A 24373-nucleotide genomic window follows, 5' to 3' on the forward strand; every position below is an offset into this window, starting at 1 on the left:
AAATTGGCTGGGCATGGTGGTGCGTGCCTGTGGTCCTAGCTACTTGGGAGGCAGAGATATGAGGATCGCTAGAATCTGGGAGATCGAGGCTGCAGTGAGCCAAGATCACGCCACTGCACTCCAGCCTGGGTGACAGAGTGAGACTCTGACTAAAAAAAAATTTTTGCAGTCAATGTGAGTAAATAGAATTAAACTGGATCTAGAAAGTTGGATTTTTTTCCTGGCTATGCTACTCTTTACAATTAATATATAAGCTCCAAAATTCACTTTACCTTTTTGAGCCTGTTTTTTCACCTAAAAAAGGAGAGATCTGAACTAATCTATAAGTTACTTATTCTTTTGTAGTTGAGCTTTTAAGATGATCTCATTGTTTAATTTTAAAAAAACACACATAGGCTGGGTGCGGTGGCTCACGCCTGTAATCCCAGCACTTTGGAAGGCCGAGGCGGTTAGATCATGAGGTCAGGAGATCAAGACCTTCCTGGCCAACATGGTGAAACCCCATCTCTACTAAAAATACAGAAATTAGCCGGGTTTGGCAGCACATGCCTGTAGCTACTTGGGAGGCTGAGGCAGGAGAATTGCTTGAACCCAGGAGGCGGAGGCTGCAGTGAGCCAAGATCGCACCACTGCATTCCAACCTGGGCGACAGAGTGAGACTCTGTCTCAAAAAAAAAAAACAAATTAAAAAACACACACAAAAACCTCCCACCCTGTTCCCCCTTTCCTCTTCAAAAGTTTTTCTTCTTTTTTTTTTTTTTTTTTGAGGTAGGGTCTTGCTATATTGCCCAGGCTGGAGTATAGTGACTATTCATGGGCAGGATCATAATGCATAGCCCTGAACTCCTGGGCTCAAGCGATACTCCTGTCCTAGCCTCCTGAGAAGGCCACTGTGTTCAGCTTCCTCCCCAGAAATTTGACTCTTAAATTTTCAAACTGTTACTTATACATGTATTAACATATATAAGTACTTACAACATAGTACTTATAAACAAATGATACTATAATTATTATTTAACAACTTTTTCACTTACTAAAAACATTAATTTTTCTACATGAGTATATATATATAGATATATAGTATTCTTATGTAACTATAATGTACAATCACTTTTAGCTTCAGGAGTCTTTAAATTCTGTCTTTCCTAAATACTTTATTATTTCAGAAATGCTTTTATTTCTTATTTTTTTTCAATCATCATTGTTACCTAATTCAGGTGAGTACCTTCTCCATGCCAGGTCTTGTGTTTACATGGTTAAGACATGGTTCCTTGTCTGAAGAAGTTTTAGTTTGGTTTCCATGCTCCATAGTCACGGTTCTGTAGTTACAGATCCTATTCTGGTAAATACACAAATATTTCAAGGAAACCAAGGTGAAATTATGTAATATTTATCCTTATCAGTTTTTTCTTTTAATGAGTTTAACATTTTAACGTATTCTTTTTCTTTTCTTTTCTTTTTTTTTTTTTTTTTTTTTTTGAGACAGTGTCTCATTCTGTTGCCCAGGCTGGAGTGCAGTGGCAATGCAGCATGGCTCACTCCAGCTTAATCTCCTGGACTCGAGCCGTCTTCCGCCCTGAGCCTCCTGAGTAGCTGGAACCACAGGCGTGTACCACCACAGCTAACTTTTTTTATTTTTTGTAGAGACGGGGATCTCACTATGTTGCCCAGCCTGGTATTGAGCTCCTGGGCTCAAGTGATCTGCCCCCCTTGGGCTCCCAAAGTGCTGGGATTATAGACATGAGCCACCTCACCCAGCTTCATATTATTCTTTTTCAAAGTAGATACGCCTATATATTCTATTCAGTGTAAGCCCATAGCTTTAACCATTTCTCAAAAGTAAATATAATACATAACACATGGAAAATATCCTGGTGTAACAAATTAGTTAATAACTTTTTGATATACCACTAGATATAAATTGTTACAGCAAGAAACTTTAGAAGACACAAAATAACAAAATAAGTACAGCATAATTTCTCTTTTTTTTTTTTTTTTTTTGAGATGGAATCTGGCTCTGTCACCCAGGCTGGAGTGCAGTGGCACGATCTCGGTTTGCTGCAACCTCTGCCTCCTGGGTTCAAGGGATTCTCCTGCCTCAGCCTCCCAAGTAATTGGGTCTACAGGCGTGTACCACCACGCACAGCTAATTTTTTGCATTTTTAGTAGAGACGGGGTTTCACTGAGTTAGCCAGGATGGTCCCGATCTCCTGACTTTGTGATCCGCCTGCCTCAGCCTCCCAAAGTGCTGGGATTACAGGCATGAGCCACAGCACTTGGCTGGGGCCAGTTTCTCTTCTTAAAAATCTTTTTTTATATACATTTCATCCCTGCCCTTAAAAAAAAAAACAGATACATAAAACAATATTCCCCTACTTCTTGAAAGTAGCCACAGTTAGACCTTTATGCATGTAACATAAAGACACATACTTATTTAGCAAAATTAACCAGTATTATATATGTTGTTAGTTATTTTTAAGTTTATTGTTAGCACATACGATCCTATCCCACTGTCTTTCACAGCTGCATGCTTTTCTATAGAATAGAATGGATGTACCGTAATTTAACCGTTACTTACAGAGATTTACATTATCTTCAATTTGTCATTAAAATACAGTGAATATCTTTATACATATGTCCTTGAAAATGTCTGTAATATTGATGGAGAGAATTCTAGAAGTATGACTGCTGGGTCACAAACGGTGTATATACTTTACATTTTGATAGTTGTTGTCAGACTGCCCTCTGATGATAATTGTACCAACTTATGCTCCCATGAATAGTATATGATGGTTTTTTTATGTGTACTGCTGACAGAACTACATTATAATTCTTTTAATTTTGCCAATTTAAAAAGTGAAACATGTACAGTATCTTATTTTAAAATTACATTTCCATGCTTAGTGGTGAAATTGCATATCTTTTTATTAGGTCTTTGAAATTATTATTATTATTATTTGAGACGGAGCCTCACTCAGTCGCCCAGGCCAGAGTACAGTGGCGTGATCTTAGCTCACTGCAGCCTCTGCCTCCCGGGTTCAAGTGATTCTCCTGCCTCAGCCTCCCAAGTAGCTGGGATTACAGGCACACACCACTATGCCCAGCTAATTTTTTATATTTTTAGTAGAGATGGGGTTTCGCCATGTTGGCCAGGCTGGTCTCGAACTCCTGACCTCAGGTGATCCACCCGCCTTGGCCTCCCAAAGTGCTGGGATTACAGGTGTGAGCCAGTGCACCCGGCTGAAATTACTGTTTCTTTTTTCTTCCCCCTTTGAGTTGGAGTCTTGCTCTGTTGCTGAGGCTGGAGTGCAGTGGCGTGATCTCGGCTCACTGCAACCTCCGCCTCCCAGGTTCAAGCTATTCTCCTGCTTCAGCCTCCCTAATAGCGGGGGCTACAGGCATGCGTCACCACGCCTGGCTAATTTTTGTATTTTGAATAGAGACAAGGTTTCACCATGTTGCCCAGGATGGTCTCGAACTTGCCCAGGATGGTCTCGAACTCCTGAACTCAAGTGATCCACCTGCCTCAGCCTCCCAAAGTGCTGGGATTACAGGCGTGAGCCACCTCACCTGGCCTGAAATTAATATTAGGTATTTATTTTTCTTCTGTGACTTGCCTGCTCACAGTCCTTGCACTTTTTCTGTTGGATGGCTTTGAAAGTCCCCCACCATCACCTCACTTAATTTATCTCTTGGTAGAAATAATGCTTATGGCCAGGCGCAGTGGCTCACGCGTGTAATCCCAGCACTTTGGGAGGTCGAGGGGGGGCGGATCACTCGAGGTCAAGAGTTCGAGATCAGCCTGGCCAACATGGTGAAACCCTGTCTCTACTAAAAATACAAAAAGTAGCCGGGTGTGGTGGCGTGTGCCTGTAATCCCAGCTACTCGGGAGGCTGAGGCAGGAAAATCGCTTGAACCCAGGAGGTGGAGGTTTCAGTGAGCTGAAATTGCACCACTGCAATTCAGCCTGGGTGATAGAGTGATACTGTCTTTAAAAAAAAAAAAAAAGAGAATAATGCTTATATTGTACTCTTAATGAATTAAACACATATGTGGAGAACTAAATGGGGGTATTTGTCCAGAAGATGTCAAAGGATCTCAGGCTTTAAATAATTGTTTGATACAATTTGTTTAATATATATATAGAGCTAAGATTTTCTTTTATTTTGTAGGTGGAAATAGCAGAAATGTACAACTAGTTTGCTCTGAACATGGCCTTGATAACAAAATTTACCCTAAAAATACTAAAAAGAAACGTGTAGACCTTCCAAAATGTGACAGTGGCTGTGCTGAGACCTTGTTTGGCCTTAAGAACATTTTTTCCCCATCTGAAGACTTATTTTCATTTTTAAAGGTATTTTCAATGTCTGTTTTGCAATGTTGAATTTATATTCCTTTTCATATTCCCAACATTAGCCTCCTATCTTTTGAATCTTAAGTTTAACTTAAATGTGCCTATAATTTGTATAAGCCTTAGGTCTCTGATTTTAACACATCCTACCACTTTGACAAATGGTGCCTAGGCATTGCTCTGAATGCATATTATAGGATTTAGAATAGCATTTAGAAAATTTTTCAGATAGACTATTTCAGAAAAGTGGTTTTAAATAAATGAGCTTCTAATAATATTGGAGTATATACTAAATACATAGAGAATTTAATTCTCCAAATTAATACTCTAAATTTAATTTTTAGACATAGTACTATTTTGATATATTAAATATAGATAAATAAAATTATGAGGGGTAGTGACTCGGTACTTTGAATTTAGAATAGGGATAACACTATATTCATATAGGTAGAAAAGTATTCAAACTATGTACTGCTGTAACATTTCTTTACTCAAAATTGTTTTTCAGCACAAAATCACAATGAAGGAAGAATGGCATAAATTCATCCAGCTTCTTACAGAATTCCAAATGCGGAATGTAGATTTTTTATATAGTAATCTTGAGTTTATTCTACCATTACCAGTTGATACCATTCCAGAAACTAAAAACTTTTGTGGCCCATCAGTAACTGTGGATGCCTGTGCAGCAACAAAAAGTATGAATTGTCTTGCTAGGAAACACTCTGAAAGAGAACAGCCATTGAAAAAGTCCCAGAAAAAGAAACAAAAGAAAACATTGGTAATATTAGATGATAGTGATCTATTTGACACTGACTTGGACTTTCCTGATCAATCTATTAGCCTGTCCTCTGTGTCATCTTCCTCAAATTCAGAAGAAAGCAAAACCGGAGACGAAGAAAGCAAAGCCAGAGACAAAGGAAACAATCCAGAGACAAAGAAATCTATTCCTTGTCCTCCTAAAACAACTGCAGAAAAAAAATGTTCTGCCCTTGTTTCTCATTGTTTAAATTCTCTCTCTGAGTTCATGGATAACATGTCCTTCTTAGATGCACTTTTAACTGATGTAAGGGAACAAAACGAATACGGTAGAAATGACTTTAGTTGGACAAATGGAAAGGTTAAAAGTGGACTTTGTGATGAGTTTAGTCTTGAGAGTAATGATGGATGGACTTCTCAAAGCTCTGGAGAATTAAAGGCAGCTGCAGAAGCTCTCAGCTTTACTAAATGTTCTTCTGTTATTTCAAAAGCATTGGAAACCTTGAATTCTTGCAAGAAATTAGGAAGAGATCCAACCAACGATCTTACTTTTTATGTTTCACAAAAGCGCAATAATGTATACTTTAGTCAGTCAGCAGCTAATTTAGAGTAAGTCTTACTTCCTTTACTTTTTATTTTTTGGTAATAAATCGTAAAGGGGAAATCATTAGAGTTTTTTCTTAATTTAAAAATGCTGTACTATTGATCATGGTAAGCCCTTAACATTAATAATGTAGCTTCTAATGAGACAGCTAAAGAGACCAGCTTGATCGCTGGGAAGAGAAATAATGAGTGATTGGGGTGGATTTAGGTAATGCTTGAATGACCCAGGAAGGAGTTTGGTCTTGCTGTATAGTTATTGAGATTTTTCAGTATGGGGGTGATTGATGTGTTGACAGGAAATTAATCTGGAAATGTCATCTGGTCTAGACCAGAGGCAAGGAAACTAAACTGGTTGTGATTGGGATTACTGCATTTTTCTTGGGCATTAAAAATTAAAAACAATGCATTACTTTTACAGCAATGCTTGGAAGAGGATATCAGTCATTAAAAGTGTATTTTCGAGTCGATCTCTTCTCTATGTGGGTAATAGACAAGCTAGTATAATTGAATACCTGCCAATCCTTCGAAACATCTGTAAGACTGAGAAGCTAAAAGAACAAGGAAAAAGTAAAAGAAGGTAAAGGCTTTATTAAAAACAACATTTTAGATAGCTTTTTCAAGATTAATACATATTTTCATAAGATGAAAATGTTAATATCAAATTGTATTTTTCTTTGTAATTTTGACAGATTCCTGCACTATTTTGAAGGAATTCATCTTGACATTCCAAAAGAGACTGTGAATACTTTGGCAGCTGACTTCCCTTAATGTTCCATACTAACAATGCTTTGTATAGATTATCATGTGGTCCTTAAGATACATTTTTATATTATGTGGATCTTCATGGAAAAGTATATTTCTCAATGTACATTTTAAACAAACAATTTGTATATTTTTTTATTGGCGGGTAAATATTTAAAATATTTGAGTTACAAATTGTATATGTGATTGTAATTTTTTTCTGAATTTTTTGTACTATCTGATTTAGCTTTGTTGGAGTATTTTTTGTATGTGAGTGAACTGTTTCTGGAAGGTAGAGTTCATTAAGATGAACTCTCTATTTCAGGTGTTTATATTATATATTAGCTTAATATTCAGATACATTATCTTGGCTGCTAACATTAGTGTCACTAAAGTTGGTATACAATGTCCCACTGCTAAATTTGACTGGCTTTACAAAAAAAAAAAACAAAAAAAAAAACATTATCTGGTGAATTATATTTTTAACCTAAAAGTTAAGGATCCTCATATTGTACAGTTTTTTGTGTGTGCTTTTTTTTTTTTTTTTTTTTGAGACGGAATCTCACTCTGTCACCCAGGCTGGAGTGCAGTGGCCTGGTATCGGCTCAGTGCAACTTTTGCCTCCCGGGTTCAAGTGATTATCCTGCCTCAGCCTCCTGAATAGCTGGGATTACAGGCATGTGCCACCTTGCCCAGCTAATTTTTGTATTTTTAGAAGAGACAGGGTTTTACCATGTTGGTTAGGCTGGTCTCTTAACTCCTGACCTCAAGTGATCCATCTGCCTCGGCCTCCCAAAGTGCTGGGATCACAGGTGTGAGCCACCTCACCTGGCCTATATTGTACAGTTTTGAACAGTATAGATGCATACCTGTTTACAAATGTGTATGAAGATAGATATTTTTACCACTTATTTGTTCAATTTATTTTTCTTGTATTAATTAGTATATTGATCTAATTAAAGGTTAAAGCTAAAGGCTTTATGAAATGTTTAAAAAAGAGTTCAGATGTAATCATCTTGATAAATATGTATATTGTATGGGTTTGAATATGGGATATAACTTAAAGATTTCATCCCTGTACAGAAGAGAGAATAAGATCTTCTGAAGTGGTTTTTTTTTTTTTTTTTTTTTGAGACAGAGTTTCGCTCTGATTGTCCAGGCTGGAGTGCAATGATGTGCTCTCAGCTTACCACAACCTCCGCCTCCCAGGTTCAAGCGATTCTCCTGCCTCAGCCTCCCAAGTAGCTGGGATTACAGGCACCCGCCACCATGCCCAGCTAATTTTGTATTTTTAGTAGAGACGAGGTTTCTCCATGTTGGTCAGGCTGGTCTCCAACTCCCGACCTCAGGTGATCTGCCTGCCTTGGCCTCCCAAAGTGCTGGGATTACAGGCATAAGCCACTGTGCCCAGCCTGAAGTATTTTTAAAAATATTTTAAAAATACTGTTCTTTTTTTCTCCTCTTAAAAAAAAAAAAGAAAATAATGGGAGTATTTTCCTCCCTAATATGGACACATTTAATATTTTATTTATTTTTAGGTTTATAATAATTCGGGGAAAAAATCTTTATCTTTTTTTTTTTTTAAGAGGTCTCACTCTTGATCTCACTCTTGTTGCCCAGGTTGGAGTGCAATGGCACAATCATAGTTCACCACAGCCTCAAACTCCTGAGCTCAAGTGATCCTCCTTCCTTGGCCTCCCAAAGCATTGGGATTATGGGTGTGAGCCACTGCACCCAGCCTTTTCATTTATGTTTGTTTGTTTGTTTGTTTGAGATTGAGTTTCGCTCTTGTTGTCCAGGCAGGAGTGCAGTGGCATGATCTCGGCTCACTGCAACTTCCACCTCACAGGTTTAAGCGATTCTCCTGCCTCAGCCTCCTGAATAGCTGAGATTACAGACATGTGCCACCACGCCCAGCTAATTTTGTATTTTTAGTAGTGACAGGGTTTGTCCATGTTGGCCAGGTTGGTCTTGAACTTCTGACCTCAGGTGATCCACCCGCCTTGGCCTCCCAAAGTACTGAGATGACAAGCGTGAGCCACTGCGCCCAGCCCTTTTCATTCTTAAAGATAGTAAATTCCTGTAAGATTTAGATTCACTTTTGTGATAATGCCATGTTTCTGTTATGAACAACTAGGTAGTTGGAGAAACTATTAAAATAGAAAACAGTGGCAAAGGAGATGGTTTATATGGAAAGAGAATGATTTCCTTTTTAGACATGCATAGTTTGAGGTGTCTATATTTCCAAAGTGGAGATGTTTAGGTACACAATGACATATGTAAATGTAGAAACTTTATTTGTGTGTGGCAACAGGTCTAGAGTGTATATCAACTCTAGGGAGTTGGAGGTGCTAGAGAAGGGAGGGCTTCAATTTCTTGCTTTATGTTTCAGATTATTTGAAGTTTTTTCAACAAATATATTTCACTTTTAGATTATAGAAAATGTTTATGTTACAGAAAATATTTAATACTTTTTTTTTTTAAGAGATGGGGACTTGCTACATTGCCCAGTCTGGCTTCAAACTCCTGGGCTCAAGTGATCCTCCCACCTCAGCCTTCCAAGTAGCTGGCAGGCATGCACCAATGATATTTAATACTTTGACATCAAAGAGACTCAGGTTCATAAAGAAGATATATTGAGGACCTCAACTAATGTAGACAATGGTAAAATGGACATCAAAAGATGGTCTGTCAAGTTAAAATATTGCAAAGTTAAAAAATGAGCCTGCTGGGCACGGTGGCTCATGCCTGTAATCCCAACACTTTGGGAAGCCGAGGCAGGAGGATCACAAGGTCAGGAGTTCGAGACTAGCCTGGCCAATATAGTGAAATCCCGTCTCTACTAAAAATACAAAAATTAGCTGGGCATGGTGGTGCATGCCTGTCTGTAGTCCCAGCTACTTGGGAGGCTGAGACAGGAGAATTGCTTGAACCCAGGAGGCAGAGGTTGCAGTGAGCCGAGATCATGCCACTGTACTCCAGCCTGGGCAACAGAGCCAGACTAGGTCTCCAAAAAAAGAAAAAAAAAAAGAGCCTATTAGACAAAGCTTGTTTGTTTGTTTTTGGGTAATAAGAGTTGAGCTGATGAAAGTCATCTTTTGGGGCTGGGTATGGTGGCTCACACCAGTAATCCCAGCACTTTGGGAGGCTGAGGCAGGAGGATTGCTTGAGGCCAGGAATTTGAGCCCAGCCTGGGCAACAAGGTAAGACCCTGTCTCTACAAAAAATAAATTAGCCGGGTATGGTGGCATGTGCCTGTAGTCCTAGCTATTCAAGAGATAGAGGCAGGAGGACTGCTTGAGGCCAGGAGGTGCTGCAGTGAACTGTGATTGTGCCATTGCACTCTAGCCTGTGTGATGGAGTGAGACCCTGTCTCAAAAAAAGAAAATCGGCTTTTGGAGGCAGTGTAGCAAACCACATTCTACCTAGAGAATAAGAGAGGACGATTCTATAAGCTGTATTATCAGTTATCTTTAGCTTTATTCTTTCTTTTTGAGATGGAGTTTCACTCTTGTTGCCCTGGCTGGAGTGCAATGGCACGATCTCGGCTCACTGCCACCCGGTTCAAGCGATTCCCCTGTCTCAGCCTCCTGAGTAGCTGGGGCTACAGGCATGCGCCACCACACCCGGCTAATTCTGTATTTTTTTTTTTTAGTAGAGACAGGGTTTCTCCACTTTGGTCAGGCCAGTCTCAAAACTCCTGACTTAAGGTGATCCACCCGCCTCAGCCTCCCAAAGTGCTGGGATTACAGGCGTGAGCCACCATGCGTGGCCAGCTTTATTCTTATAATAAGTACCACCTAGGAAAACCATTATTCCCTATTTTAACAATATGATAATAATGCAAATGTTTAGTATAGATAGATAGTATTTGCTTCTAAAGGGAGATAACTTTGTTTCTTGTTTTGTCAATTTGGCATCTTACTGTTTCTTTTTTTTTTAATGAAAAATGTTTAAAAATTATGTGGTCTTGCTATGTTGCCCAGGCTGCTCTTGAGCTCCTGGGCACAAGCAGTCCTCCTGCCTCAGCCTCCCACAGTGCTGGGATTATCGGCATAAGCCACTGCACCAAGCCCCATGTTACTGTTTAACACATTAACCTGAGAGGCACAGAATCTCATAAAATGTTTATTGATTTGGTCTTGGCTTATTGTGTAAACCATTTAATAGCCAAAAGTCAGAATTTAAACATCTAAAATACACTGAAAATGTGTTCTTTTCCAATAACATGGATGTTCACAACAGTTGGTGTTACGTTAGAGCTAATAATTATACTTTAGCACGTTAACCTCAGAATTCTAAGGCTGAGAGTCAAACACTGCTAATTCATAGAAGGCAATAGCTTGTAATAATGAATCATAAAGCTCTTCTACTCTTTGTAGTTCAGTAGATAAAAACATCTGTCTGTAGTGGACTATTTTATCTGATGGGAAGAACACCCGAGGATCCGCCTTCAGTATAGAATCGGAGAGAAACTGCTTCACTAGCTCTTTTCCACTAGTCCGGGAGTCACCAATCATCAGTTCAAAATGCTTCCCCACTGCATTTCGATTCATGCTCAGCACCTGATGCTGCCCATCCTGGGCAAAAGTTTTATTTAATAAGGCATACAGCATGGCTTCCATGATATGAAAATGTAACAGTATTGGAAACAGAGATGAGTTCTGAATGGAAAGTCCTGTTTTTTCCAGAACATAGAAATCTGCTTTAGGCATCTTTGAAATGATCGAGGAAATCTTTTAAAAAAAAGACAAAATAAAGGAGCAGAAATAATTCATTACATTTTATGTTTGGTCCCCTCTCTGTCCCACTTCTATTTAAAAATATTATAATTAGTTAATTTATACTATATTGACAATTTTGAAATAACTGAAAAAGCCATTTTATGAGCAGTCTGGTTCTGGTCATGGTTATGTCACAACAACAGCTAAGCTAAGCTGTTTAGTCCTCCTAAGTACCAGTTTCTTGATCTGTACAGTGGACTTCATAATTTCTAAAATATGTATTGGCTTTAAGATTAGACAACTTAAAACTGTTTTACTAAACCTTCAAACATTTTCTGGGATAGAGCATACGGTTAGAATAACTAGCAAGAATCAATCACCTCTGCAACTGACTAATCACATCAGATGCTTGACTGAACCACAGATTTCATATGTATAATCAAGGTGGTAATTCCTGACCATTAAGGTGATAATTCCTGACCATTTCGCAAGGTTTTGAAAACTCAAATGAGACAATGTGATGGCATTTTGAAAAATAAGCTTTATAAATAAAAGAGTGATAATGTTCTATAACATTTAGAATGAAATACCATTGATTTTCTCAGTATCTGCCTTTGATGCATAAGGCATTTCTTGAACTAACTAAAGGTTGAATTTTTAAAAATCAAAGGTGATGGAAAACATAATAGGAATAAGTGAGTAACAAGTACCAGAAGAAAACCCATCTTTACTATTTTATTACATTCCTTTTAGGACCAGAAGATTGAACTACACAAGGAGCTCTAGCAGGTAGGAATCTGGAGGTGCAACTGCCTTACCTCTTCTAAATAGACTGATGATGAGTATATTCCCCTCATTAAACTCCAACGGTCACTTTGCTGCCAGTCCAGCACTGTCAATTTACGATCAAGGTGAGCCCAGGCAATTCTTCGAGTACCAAAAACGATAGATATGATACTATTAACTGCCTAAAAGAAAAGACTGATTTAATTAGAAGTATAAACATTTTAGTTTTTTCTTTTTTTGAGACGGAGTCTTGCTCTGTCGCCCAGGCTGGAGTGCAGTGGCGCGATCTCAACTCACTGCAAGCTCCACCTTCTGGGTTCATGCCATTCTCCTGCTTCAGCCTCCCGAGTAGCTGGGACTACAGGGGCCCGCCACCACGCCCGGCTAATTTTTTAATATATTTTTTTAGTAGAGATGGGGTTTTACTGTGTTAGCCAGGATAGTCTCGATCTCCTGATCTCATGATCCACCTGCCTTGACCTCCCAAAGAGCTAGGATTACAGGCATGAGCCACTGCGCCTGGCCAGAAGTGTAAATATTTTAGATGCAAACATAATCTACAAATTCAGAATGCCTAACTAGTTTATGTGATATAAACTTATTTATAGTTTATGAACTGAGAATTATTAAAGAAATGCAGGAGTAATTATTATTTTGTTTGAGATGGAGTCTCGTTCTGTCACCCAGGCTGGAGTGCAGTGGCGCTATCAGCTCACTGCAACATCCACCTCCCAGATTCAAGCAATCCTTCTGCCTCAGCTTCTTGAGTAGCTGGGATTACAGGTACCTGCCACCACACCCAGCTAATTTTTGTATGTTTAGTAGAGACAGGGTTTCACCATGTTGGCCAGGCTGGTCTTGAGCTCCTGACCTCAAGTGATCCACCCGCCTCTGCCTCCCAAAGTGCTGGGATTACAGGTGTGAGCCACCAAGGAGTAATTATTATTAAAAGGTAACCAGCAGCAGTCAGTTTATAGATAAAGGACCTATACTCATTCTCAGCACCTTGCCCAAAGTAGGCATTCAAACTCAAGTGTAGCCAAGGTCTGCACTAGATACTAGGAAACAACAAATGTAACTGTACATTATAAGAAATGCCACCATAAAACTATTGTAGAGAGAAGTGGTCAGGGAAGGTTTACTGGAGGACTAGCAGAATGAGACAGTAAATGGGAAGTTATTTCACCCAGATGTCTGGAAAGATAGGCTGTTTGACATCTCACACTCTGGCAGTAGAATAAAGACTGAGTAGGAAAAGGGCAGAGGACAAGGCAGATGTCTATAAAGGTAAGTAACTTGCTTTATCCTGAGTGCTACAGGGGCCACTAAAAAAACAGAATTTTAAGGAATAACATAAGATTTACATTTCAGAAAAATCACTGATGGTGTAAAAGATGGGCTGGAGGGAACTAAAGGTAGGGATCTGTGTTAGGTACCTGTTACAACATGAGAAAGTGTTAAGAATTTAAGACAACGACAGAAGGAAAAGAAACAGATAGTGGGAGCAGAATTAATACATAGGTTTAACGAGGAGTCTAGAATAATTCCAGTTTTATATCAGTGACTGAATGGCATCATTAATGATGACGAAGATAGGAGTCACATGACCTAGGGAAGGTGGGAAGAAACTTTTTTGTTTTGGTTTGGTTTGTTTTTAATGCATTAAGTTTGGGTTGCCTATAGGGCTTCTAAGAGGAGATATATAATAAGTAATTGAATATTTAGATTTTGCTTCCTATCAAGTCTGGGCTGACGATGAAGTACAATGCTATCACCTTTCCCCAACATGGCTCACTTAGTTATATTAACAAACTAATATGTTCTATAGATACAGAGGCAAATAAACAGGAACAATTAGTTTTATACCCATCTCCCTTTCATTGTTAAGGACTGGATAAATATCTTAAAGACAAAATAGTATAGATGCCCAAAATACAGACTTCCTTTTGGTTTTCTTTAGCTCAGTGACTCTCAAGCTTTACTGTGCACAAGCATTACTGAACCAGACTACACACAATACTTCGTGGGCAATCGATTTTTTCTTAAAGGATTTTACTGCATGACATATCTCCATAAAAACTGACTTAAAATCCAGCCCCCTAAATAAGATGCAACTCCACTCTAATCTGGGTATAAATAGTTTTGGCCACGAATTTGGATGAGAATCCTCCCTGAAGAATTTGGTTGAAATATGTTCCAGATCAACTGCAGCAGTTCTACTTGGAGTCCATGAGTGGACTTAACAGAATCTGCCAGTCCTCTGAAACTGTGTAGTATTCTGTGTATATGTGCTATATCTTTTTCTATGGGAAGAGGGTCCACAGCTTTCATCAGGTTTTCAAAAGTACCCATATTCCTCAAAAAACTGGGACCCACTGGTCCAGAAAAAAAATGGTGCTTATGATTTTTATGAGATAATGATTATCAAGCAATGTTACACAGGACATGAGTTCCTCTAAAGTTTAATACTTGAGTGCTGTGGCCGGGCGCAGTGTCTCACACCTGTAATCTCAGCACTTTGGGAGCCCGAGGCAGGTGGATCACGAGGTCAACAGATCAAGACCATCCTGGCCAACATGGTAAAACCTCATCTCTACTAAAAATACAAAAATTAGCTGGGCGTGGTGGCGTGTGCCTGTGGTTCCAGCTACTCAGGAGGCTGAGGCAGGAGAATCGCTTGAACCTGGGAGGTGGAGGTTGTTGTGAGATCATGCCACTGTACTCCGGCCTGGCGACAGCACAAGACTCTGTCTCAAAAAAAAAAAAAAAAAATTGACTGCTGTGTCAAATATTTCTAGTATTTATTTATTTATTTTATTTTTTATTTTTTTTCGAGACAGAGTCTTGCTCTGTAGCCAGGCTGGAGTGCAGTGGCGTGATCTCAGCTCACTGCAACTTCTGCCTCCCAGGTTCAAGAGATTCTCCTGCCTCAGCCTCCCGAGTAGCTGGGACTACAGGCCCACGCCACCATGCTCAGCTAAATTTTGTATTTTTAGTAGAGATGGGCTTTCACCACATTGGCCAGGATTGTCTGGATCTCTTGACCTTGTGATCCGCCCACTTTGGCCTCCCAAAGTGCTGGGATTACAGGTGTGAGCCAGCCGCTTTTTTTTTTTTTTTTAAATCTTATCTATAGACTTGCATGATTCAAGATAAAATGCTTTTTAAAGGAGAAAAGGTACAGAAAATAATTTTAAATTCTGCCGGAAAGACTGGTATAATGTTCTAAAGTCACTCACTGGCCATAACCTATCTTTGCTCCTTAATTTCTCATTAATCCTAACATCACTCTTAGACACAGCCTAGTATCTCCAACGACACTCCTCTTAAATAAGCCTTGCCTAGACCTGCTTCTCAACATCAACTGTTCTTTCTACCTACAATGCCCTCCTCTCCCATCCAAAGGATCTCTCTTTTAAGATCTAAATTGAGTTCTTCCAGTAAACTTTCCACAACAGTCACAGCCCATTGTTTTCTCTCCTCTCAACTGCCAATTTACTATCTGTACATCTCATTATTTGGTAGTGATCATATACTTCCCAACTAAACCTGAAGAACCCTGTCTTAGCCACTTCCCAACCCAATGCCCAGAAGAGTACTTTCTAGAGTAGGTTCTCAAATATTAGGCAGTATAGCAGACATGAAGAATATACCTTAAGTCTTTCTCTTTCTATGTCTGGTTTGAGGAGCTTTCTCAGGAACCGGTTTTCCGGTGACTTTCTTTTTTCCCGTCCAGTCTTTGGACAAAGTATGGAGTTACAAACTTGAACTGTACTTTTATACTTAAACAAGGGCACATTCATTAAACTCTCTAAATTCTGAAATGGCCCAAAGTTTTCTCTGTGCTCTACGATATTGATGGACCTTCTTCCACGAAGCAATCGGAAAGCTTCAAGTTCTTTAGTAGATGCTGTATTCAACACATGCAAGATGGAAGCCTGCTGTTCTGAAGAGAAGAGCTTGTCAAGTGCATTTTCGGGCTCCTTTGCATTTTCATCACAAAAAGTAACATTGGGAGTAATTTTCTTAGGTGTAGTGGATTTTTTCCGACAGCAGAAATTATGTAAGGCCCAGAACAGGGATGACCTCGACGGGGTCAGAAAGCATCTCCACCTCTCTAAAAGGAAAATTTAGCAAAATATAAGTTGGATGTCCTACTTCCTTTGGGGTTAGTTGCAAGCTTGACTAGATCCTTTGCAAAGTCACAAATACTTTCCTGGAATTTAAGAACTAGTAGAGGACAATATTAAATTGTCTTGGAGAATCATCTTTTTTTTTTTTTGAGACGGAGTCTTGCTCTGTCGCCCAGGCTGGAGTGCGGGGGCGCGATCTGGGCTCACTGCAAGCTCCACCTCCCGGGTTCACGCCATTCTCCTGCCTCAGCCTCCCCAGTAGCTGGGACTACAGGCGCCAGCCACCACGCCCGGCTAATTTTTTGTATTTTTAGTAGAGACGGGGTTTCACAGTGTTAGCCAGGATGGTCTCCATCTCCTGACCTCGTGATCCGCCCACCTCGGCCTCCCAAAGTGCTGGGATTACAGGCGTGAGCCACTGTGCCCGGCCTGAGAATCATCTTTAAAAGAGGATTAGTTTTTAAACTATATTATATAGAGTTTTAAATAGAGCTTTTGTTGTTTTCAAGACATCAAGTCGAAGAGATGTCTTCCGATATTTATGGATCAGTCCGAAGTTTTACTACCTAGAAAATTGTATTTTATACCCATCAGGAAGCAAGTAGTTGAAATAATTATTCCAACTGCTTAAAGTTTCTGATATTTTTAATTTAGAGGAATCTTTTTGTAACTAATATTTCCTGTTAAGGTTTGTCTTAGGCCGGGCGCGGTGACTCACGCTTATAATCCCAGCACTTTGGGAGGCCGAGGTGGGCGGATCACCTGAGGTCGGGAGTTCGAGACCAGCCTGACCAACATGGAGAAACCCTGTCTCTACTAATACAAAATTAGCCGGGCGTGGTGGCACATGCCTGTAATCCCAGCTACTCGGGAGGCTGAGGCAGGAGAATCGCTTGAGCCCGGAAGGCGGAGGTTGCGGTAAGCCGAGATCGCACCATTGCACTCCAGTCTCGGCAACAAGAGCGAAACTCTGTCTCAAAAAAAAAAAAAAAAAAAGGGTTTTGTCTTCACTTCCATTTTCACATTTTAGTATCTCATCTGGTGGAACTAAATAAAATTAAATTTTATACGTTTATAAGAAATGTTTCAGCTAAGTGATAGATTTAAGGGCAGTTTTACTTTCTTCCGTACACTTTTCAAGACTTCTACATGACGTTTTTGCAAGTATGAGAAACACCATACAATGCATAACTTTGTAAAACCAGTGGGAAATCACTCTAACATCGCAGCCACAGGAAAGTAATGCGGCCAGAGGTAAGCAAGCGGCTGTGAGAATCTGAACCATCCGCCCACTCTGAGGAGCCACCCGTGGACCCTGAAGGCCGGGGAAGCACAAATGTTCCGAAAACTGCCCCGTCAGCTAGGCTGGGGCCCCAAGAGAGGGGCCTGAACAAGGGACATGAGGAAGGAAACACTCTAGGACATGAGGGACATGAGGAAGGAAACACTCCAGGTTCCTCCAGAATACCTCCAGCCGTATTCCATTAGCCTCTAGGGTCAGAGGCTAACGACAGACGGGAAATCACCCCAGTGTTCCAAGCACCCTACCTCCCGCCGTGAAGAGGACAGACCCGCTCATCTCCAAGTTGAATCAGTAGGTCCAGTCTTCCTCCATTGACTTCCGGTTCCTGCGTGCTGCGCCCAAAAGCGCTCGGCCTGCACTCGGCGGAAAGGTTGTTGTCCAAGCGGCGTTCCGGGGCAAGGCCCGAGGTGTGTCCCGCTGAGCAGTGGGTCGTCCGCGTCTGGGCTGCGGGCTTCCAGGCGGGCGCCTGCCGAGGCCCTGTCCCCGGATCCCGAGTCCCTGGCTGGCCCGCAGTCTTCTTCCACTGCACCGGGGAAACGTACTTGCCCCTACCGACTCCTGAGAGCCGCTGGGCCGAATCTCCACGAAGGCGATTCCGAGGCCAGTTTTAGTCTGTAGTGGGCAAAGTCCCTCCTTCGTGGAGACTCCCTGGGTTTCTCCTAGACACTTAGATTGAGGAGCTCCTGTTGGGGCCCAGCCTGTGGCGCCGGGAGCGGGATCAGGTAGGGGCAGCGTAGACAAGGTCCTCAAATAACCTTTTCACCAGGTAGACTGGAATAACGGGGAGAGATGCGAAGTGTTTGAGGAGCTCAGCGGGGAAACAGGGCAGGCAAGGGATTAGGTAAAGGCGAGGGAGGAGGAGATTGCGTTGGCGCTGGAGCGGTATTCCTCTTAGAAGGGATAAAGGGAGATGAATGTAGCGCCGAATTTAGTTGGTCCTTGAATAATGGGTGGAGCAGTTGAATACTCCACCAGATAGGAAGCCTGAAGTCCCCGAGGTTTATGATTTGCAGTCAGACTGGAGAGTGTTCCTAGAAAATTGGCCATATACTGTATAGCGAATGTGAGGCTGGATTGCAGGTGAAGAGCCTGGGAGCAATGAGAAGTCGCGAAGAGAGTGTATCTTCCCAGGTGAGAGGCAAGCGTAAGGAATTTTTTTTTTTTTTTTTTAACAGTCTTGCTCTGTCGCCCAGGTTGGAGTGCAGTGGTGCGATCTGGACTCACTGCAAACTCCGCCTCCCGATTTCAAGTGATTCTCGTGCCTCAGCCTCCCGAGTAGCTGAGATTACAGGCGAGCGCCACCACGCCCGGCTAATTTTTGTATTTTTAGTAGAGACAGGGGTCACCATGTTGGCCAGGCTGGTCTCGAACTCCTGACCTCAGGTGATCCGCCCGACTCGGCCTCCCAAAGTGCTGGGATTACAGGCGTGGGCCACTGCGCCTGGCCAACCGTAAGGAATTGAACCTAGGAGATGTAAGGAGAGTGGAAAGAAAAGAATTATTTCTGGAAGATGGGGAGCCAGTTTTGTGAAAAACGGGGAATTCAGGAGGGAGGGAAAGGTGATGAGTTTGTGTTTTTATGAGGCAGCAATGGGTTGATTGTTTGTGTCTGGAAGGCAGTGGGCATGTAGGGGAATCATAAGTATTAATAAAATGTGCTGGTCGGGAGCAGTGGCTCCCAAAGTGTAATTCCAGCACTTTGGGAGGCCGAGATGGGCGGATCGCTTGAGCTCATGAGTTCCAGACCACCCTGGGCAACATGGCGAAACCCCGTCTCTACGAAAAAATTAGCCGGGTGTGGTGGAGCACGCCTGTTATCCCAGCTACTCAGGAGGCTGAGGTGGGAGAATCACCTGAGCCCGGGAGGTAGAGGTTGCAGTGAGTGGAGATCGTGTCACCACACTCCAGCCTGGGGGACAGAGCCAGACCTTGTCTCAAAAAAAGAAAAAAAAATTGCTCATAGGAAGTCTAGGAACCTTGGCAGTTTCTGGGGAACTTAGGAATCTAACAAGAAATAACATCAACTTTTTTCTGCAAAATCCTCCAAATCAGGAGGAAATAATTTCCTCAACTGTAGGGCTTATTCAGTTTACTGAGATGTTATGATTGAATTGCATCCCTCAAAACAGATTTGTTGAAGTCCTAACCCCCAGTACCTTATTATTTCCAAATAAGGTCATTGTAGATGTAACTAATTAAAATGAGGACAGGAAGGCCGGGCGCGGTGGCTCACGCCTGTAATCCCAGCGCTTTGGGAGGCCGAGGAGGGGGGATTACGAGGTCAGGAGATCGAGACCATCCTGGATAACACGGTGAAACCCCGTCTCTACTAAAAAATACAAAAAATTAGCCGGGCGTGGTGGCGGGCGCCTGTAGTCCCAGCTACTCAGGAGGCTGAGGTAGGAGAATGGCGTGAACCCGGGAGGCAGAGCTTGCAGCGAGCTGAGATGGCACCACTGCACTCCAGCCTGGGCGACAGAGCGAGACTCTGTCTCAAAAAAATAAGTAAGTAAATAAATAAAATAAAATGAGGACACGCTGGACTGGGGCAGGGACTAATCCAACATGGCTGCTGTTCTTATGAGAAGATGGCTCTGTGAATGCCATGTGAAGATGGAAGCGGAGATTGGAATGATGCTTTCTACAAACCCAGAAAGGCCAAGGGTTGCCAATAGTCACTAGAAACTAGGAGAGAGGCATGGGCCAGAGTCCCCTTAGAGCCCTTTGAAGGAAAAAGCCCGGATAACACCTTGATTTTGGGCTTCCAGCCTCCTGAACTGGAGAGAATAAATGACCAGTTTGTGGTCATTTGTTACAGCAGCCCTAAGAAACTAATACAAGAGGCCATAAGGATTCCTGGTGTTGCTTTCAGAGATGGTCTGGTTCGCTAGCAAGACACAGTTTATCACTTAGTAACTGCATCACCATAGTCAGTTTCTTATCCTCTCTGAACCTCACCTTCCTCATTTGTAAAACGGAGTTAATGGTACCTACCTCACAGGACTGCTTGGAGGATGCATGAGAAACTGGATGCAAAGAACCCAGCATAAGATAAGAGTTCAATCAATGTGGTTTTGCCCAGTAAAGCATCCCCCCTCTTCCTGAGAAATGATTATGAATGACCTATAGGGGAATCACCCTCCTTCCTGAAAGCATTTATTCAGAAATATGCTTTGACCAGAGCCAGAAATACAAAGGAAAGAGACAACTATTGCCTGATTTACTGTAAACCAGAATTGATGCCTCCAAAATGAAAGTCACCGTCTTCCCCCAAAAACTAGCTCCTTCTCACTTCCCTGTTTTTGTCACCCAGATGCAGGTGTCTCTGGCTCTTTCTACTCCTTCCATCATTATGTCTAGCCTGTTATCTAGTGTCTGTGTTTTTAAAACTTTTGACTGATCCAGGATACATGTGTGAAACAAAAGTTTCATTAAAAAAAAAAAAAGGCCAGGTGTGGTGGTTCAACACTTGTAATACCAGCACTTTGGGAGAGCAAGGCAGGCAGATTGATTGAGCCCAGGAGTTTACGACCAGCCTGGGCAACATGGCAAGACCCCATCTTTACCAAAAATACCAAAAAAAATTAGCTGGGCATAGTGGTATGCGCCTGTAGTTCCAGCTACTTGGGAGGCTGAGGTGGGAGAATCCCTTGAGCCTGGGAGGTGGAGGTCGTAGTGAGCAGAGATTGCACCACTGTACTCAAGCCTGGGTGGCAGAGTGAGACCCTGACTAAATGAAAAACAAAAACAACCATTGTATTTTTGCATGTGATACAACCTGATATTTTCTATTTCCTTCTTTTTTTTTTTAAGTTAGGAGTGCAAAAGGTTTATTAAAAAAACAAAAACAAACTAAAATCTGTTTTGAAGCCTGCAGGACATTAGGGGGAGATGTCCAATAGATAGAGATGCACGTCTGAAGCTAAGGAGGAGCACTGAGCTGGGGTGTATGTTTGGAGGCCGTCAGCCTGTAGAGATGGTACTTTACTCATGAGAACAGATGCGAGGAGCCAGAGAGAGGGGGTAGGCATGAGAAAAGCACAGTGAGATAAGGAGAGAACTCCTTGGGAGCACCACCATTAGATGTGGTTAGAGGATTCGGATTCCCAAGAAGACTGAGAAACAATGTTCACATTTAAAAGGAAACAGGAGGCTGGGCACTGTGGCTCACACCTGTAATCCCAGCACTTTGGGAGGCCAAGGCAGGCAGATCACCCGAGGTCAGAAGTTCGAGACCAGCTTGGCCAACATGGTGAAACCCCATGTCTACTAAAAATACAAAAATTAGCCGGGCGTGGTGGTGGGCGCCTGTAATCACAGCTACTTGGGAGGCTGAGGCAGGAGAATGGCCTGAACCTGGAGGCAGAGGTTGCAGTGAGCTGAGATTGCACCACTGCATTCCAGCGTGGGCCATAAGAGAGAGACTCCGTCTCAAAGAAAACCAAAAAACAAAAAACACCACATTGCAATACCACTACACACCCATGAGAATAGCTACTGGAAATCTCATACATTGCTGATGGAAGTGTGGGTTGGTTGAATCACTTTGAAAAACTGGCAATATCTACTAAAGCTGAAGATTCGTATACCCTATGGTCCTGCAGTCCAACCCCGGGTGTATATCCAACAGAATGCAAACAAATGTGCACTAAAGGACATGCAACTAATGGAGCTATATGTATAAAATTGCCAGTATTTGCCAGTTGTCTATTTGCAAAAATGGCAATTTCACGTGGTTAAACCTGATTACAAGAATGCTCATAGCAGCACTATTTGTATTAGCCAAAACCTCAATGGCAGATTATTGTGTATATATTGAATAAACGTTTCACCCAGTAACATGGGTAAATCCCACAAATATGATGTGGAATGAAAGAAGCCACACAACTATATATAAAGTACAAAAACAAGCCGGGTGCGGTGGCTCATGCCTGTAATCCTAGCACTTTGGGAGGCCAAGGCAGGCAGATTGCCTGAGCTCAGGAGTTCAAGATCAGCCTGGGCAACATGGTGAAACCTGGACTCTACTAAAAATACAAAAAATTAGCCAGGTGTGGTGGCAGGAGCCTGTAGTCCCAGCTACTCGGGAGGCTGAGGCACAAGAATTGCTTGAACCCAGGAGGTGGAGGTTGCAGTGAGCCAAGACTGAGATCGTGCCACTGCACTCCAGCCCGGGCAAAAAAGTGAGACTGTCTCCGGGAAAAAAAACAGACTAAACTAATCTACCATGATAAACATGAGATTACCTTTGGGACTAGTCACTAAAGAGAGAATGGGAATGTTTTGGGATGCTGGTTATCCTCTTTTTTTAAAAAGCTCTATATGCTAGTTAAACACGTGTGTGCACTTTGTAAAATTCATTAAGCTGCATCCTTGTGATTTGTGCACTTTTCTGTATTTGTTATAAGTCAGTAAAATATTACTTAAAAGTTTAATTCTTGGATGGGCATGTTGGCTCACGCCTGTAATCCTTACACTTTGGGAGGCTGAGGTGGGAAAATTGCTTGAGACCAGGAGTTTGAGACCAGCCTGGGCAACATAGTGAGACATCGTCTCTATGGAAAAATCTAAAAATAGCCAGGTGTGGGCTGGGCACGGTGGTTCACACTTGTAATCCCAGCACTTTGGGAGGCCAAGGCTGGCGGATCGCGAGGTCAGGAGATCGAGACCATCCTGGCTAACACGGTGAAACCTCGTCTCTATTAAAAATACAACAAATTAGCCAGGCGTGGTGGCAGGCGCCTGTAGTCCCAGCTACTCAGGAGGCTGAGGCAGGAGAATGGCGTGGAGCGGGGAGGCAGAGCTTTCAGTGAAACGAGATTGTGCCACTGTACTCCAGCCTGGGCGATAAGAGCGAGACTCCGTCTCAAAAAAAAAAAAAAAAAGAAAGAAAGCCAGGTGTGGTAGCACATGCCTGTAGTCCTACCTACTAGGGAGGCTGAGGTGAGAAGATACTTAAGCCCAGGATTTTTTTTTTTTTTTTTTTTTTTTTTTTTTCTGAGACGGAGTCTCGCTTTGTAGCCCAGGCTGGAGTGCAGTGGTGCGAATTCGGCTCACTGCAAGCTCCGCCTCCCGGGTTCACGCCATTCTCCTGCCTCAGCCTCCCGAGTAGCTGGGACTACAGGCACCAGCCACCACGCCCGGATAATTTTTTTTGTATTTAGTAGAGACGGGGTTTCACCGTGTTAGCCAGGATGGTCTCGATCTCCTGACCTTGTGATCTGCCCGCCTCGGCCTCCCAAAGTGCTGGGATTACAGGCGTGAGCCACCGCGCCCAGCCAAGCCCACGATTTGAGGTTATAGTGAGCCATGACTATGCCACTGCACTCCAGCCTGGGCGACAGAGTGAGACCCTGTTTCCAAACATAAAAAATAGAAAAGTTGTCTGGGGCTTGGTGCAGAGGGTAATGCCTGTAATCCCAGCACTTTGGGAGGCCGTGGCAGGCGGATCATTTGAGGCCAGGGTTTGAGACCAACCTGGCCAACATGGCGAAACCCCGTCTCTACTAAAAATACAAAAATTAGCCAGGCATGGTGGTGCTCGCCTGTAGTCCCAGCTACTCAGGAGGCTGAGGTGGGAGGATTGCTTGAGCCCGGGAGATGGAGGCTGTAGTGAGCTGAGACTGCGTCACTGTACTCCAGCCTGGGCAACGGAGCAAGACCCTATCTCAAAAAAATAAAAATAAAATAAAATAAAAAATAAAAAAGTTGAAGTCTTCAAATTATTTTGAATTAGATTTGTATCATATAAGGTTTGAATGTTTATTTAGTGACATAGTCTACTTTATTTAGTCCTCAAAGTCATTCATCACCTTATATACAGACTCCCGAGAAAAGGGCTGCTGATCCTTGAATAGATCATTCGGGGTAGGGAGCACGTGATGTATTTCTCTGAGTGCTCCACCCCCAACTCTCAGGGATATTTTGTAAAGGAAAGATAATTGTCCTACTAATCTTCGTCTGGGAAAAGTTTTG

The 24373-nt window shown here is 42.1% G+C and overlaps 2 protein-coding genes across 4 annotated transcripts in view; one reads left to right on the top strand and one right to left on the bottom strand.

Annotated features, from left to right (window-relative positions):
- Window positions 1–11234, top strand: part of ATAD5 (ATPase family AAA domain containing 5) — a 67620-nt gene extending 56386 nt beyond the window's left edge. For all 3 annotated transcript variants that reach the window (XM_019026910.4, XM_055388564.2, XM_055388567.2), the window contains 4 exons: window positions 4174–4355; window positions 4861–5717; window positions 6130–6288; window positions 6401–11234. In XM_019026910.4, the coding sequence (XP_018882455.3) occupies window positions 4174–4355; window positions 4861–5717; window positions 6130–6288; window positions 6401–6479 (1277 nt within the window). In that variant the 3' untranslated portion in view covers window positions 6480–11234. The remainder of the gene's footprint in view (window positions 1–4173; window positions 4356–4860; window positions 5718–6129; window positions 6289–6400) is intronic.
- TEFM (transcription elongation factor, mitochondrial) lies at window positions 10568–18305 on the bottom strand. Its single transcript, XM_004041971.4, has 4 exons — window positions 17644–18305; window positions 15616–16079; window positions 11995–12144; window positions 10568–11188 (listed from the first exon to the last, which is right to left on the bottom strand). The coding sequence occupies exons 1-4, from the start codon at window positions 17672–17674 to the stop codon at window positions 10751–10753; spliced, it is 1083 nt and encodes a 360-aa protein (XP_004042019.1). The 5' UTR covers window positions 17675–18305; the 3' UTR covers window positions 10568–10750.
- Window positions 18306–24373: the final 6068 nt, after the last annotated feature.

This window comes from Gorilla gorilla, chromosome 4 (assembly GCF_029281585.2).
Source record: "Gorilla gorilla gorilla isolate KB3781 chromosome 4, NHGRI_mGorGor1-v2.1_pri, whole genome shotgun sequence".
Classification (NCBI taxonomy): Eukaryota; Metazoa; Chordata; class Mammalia; order Primates; family Hominidae; genus Gorilla; species Gorilla gorilla.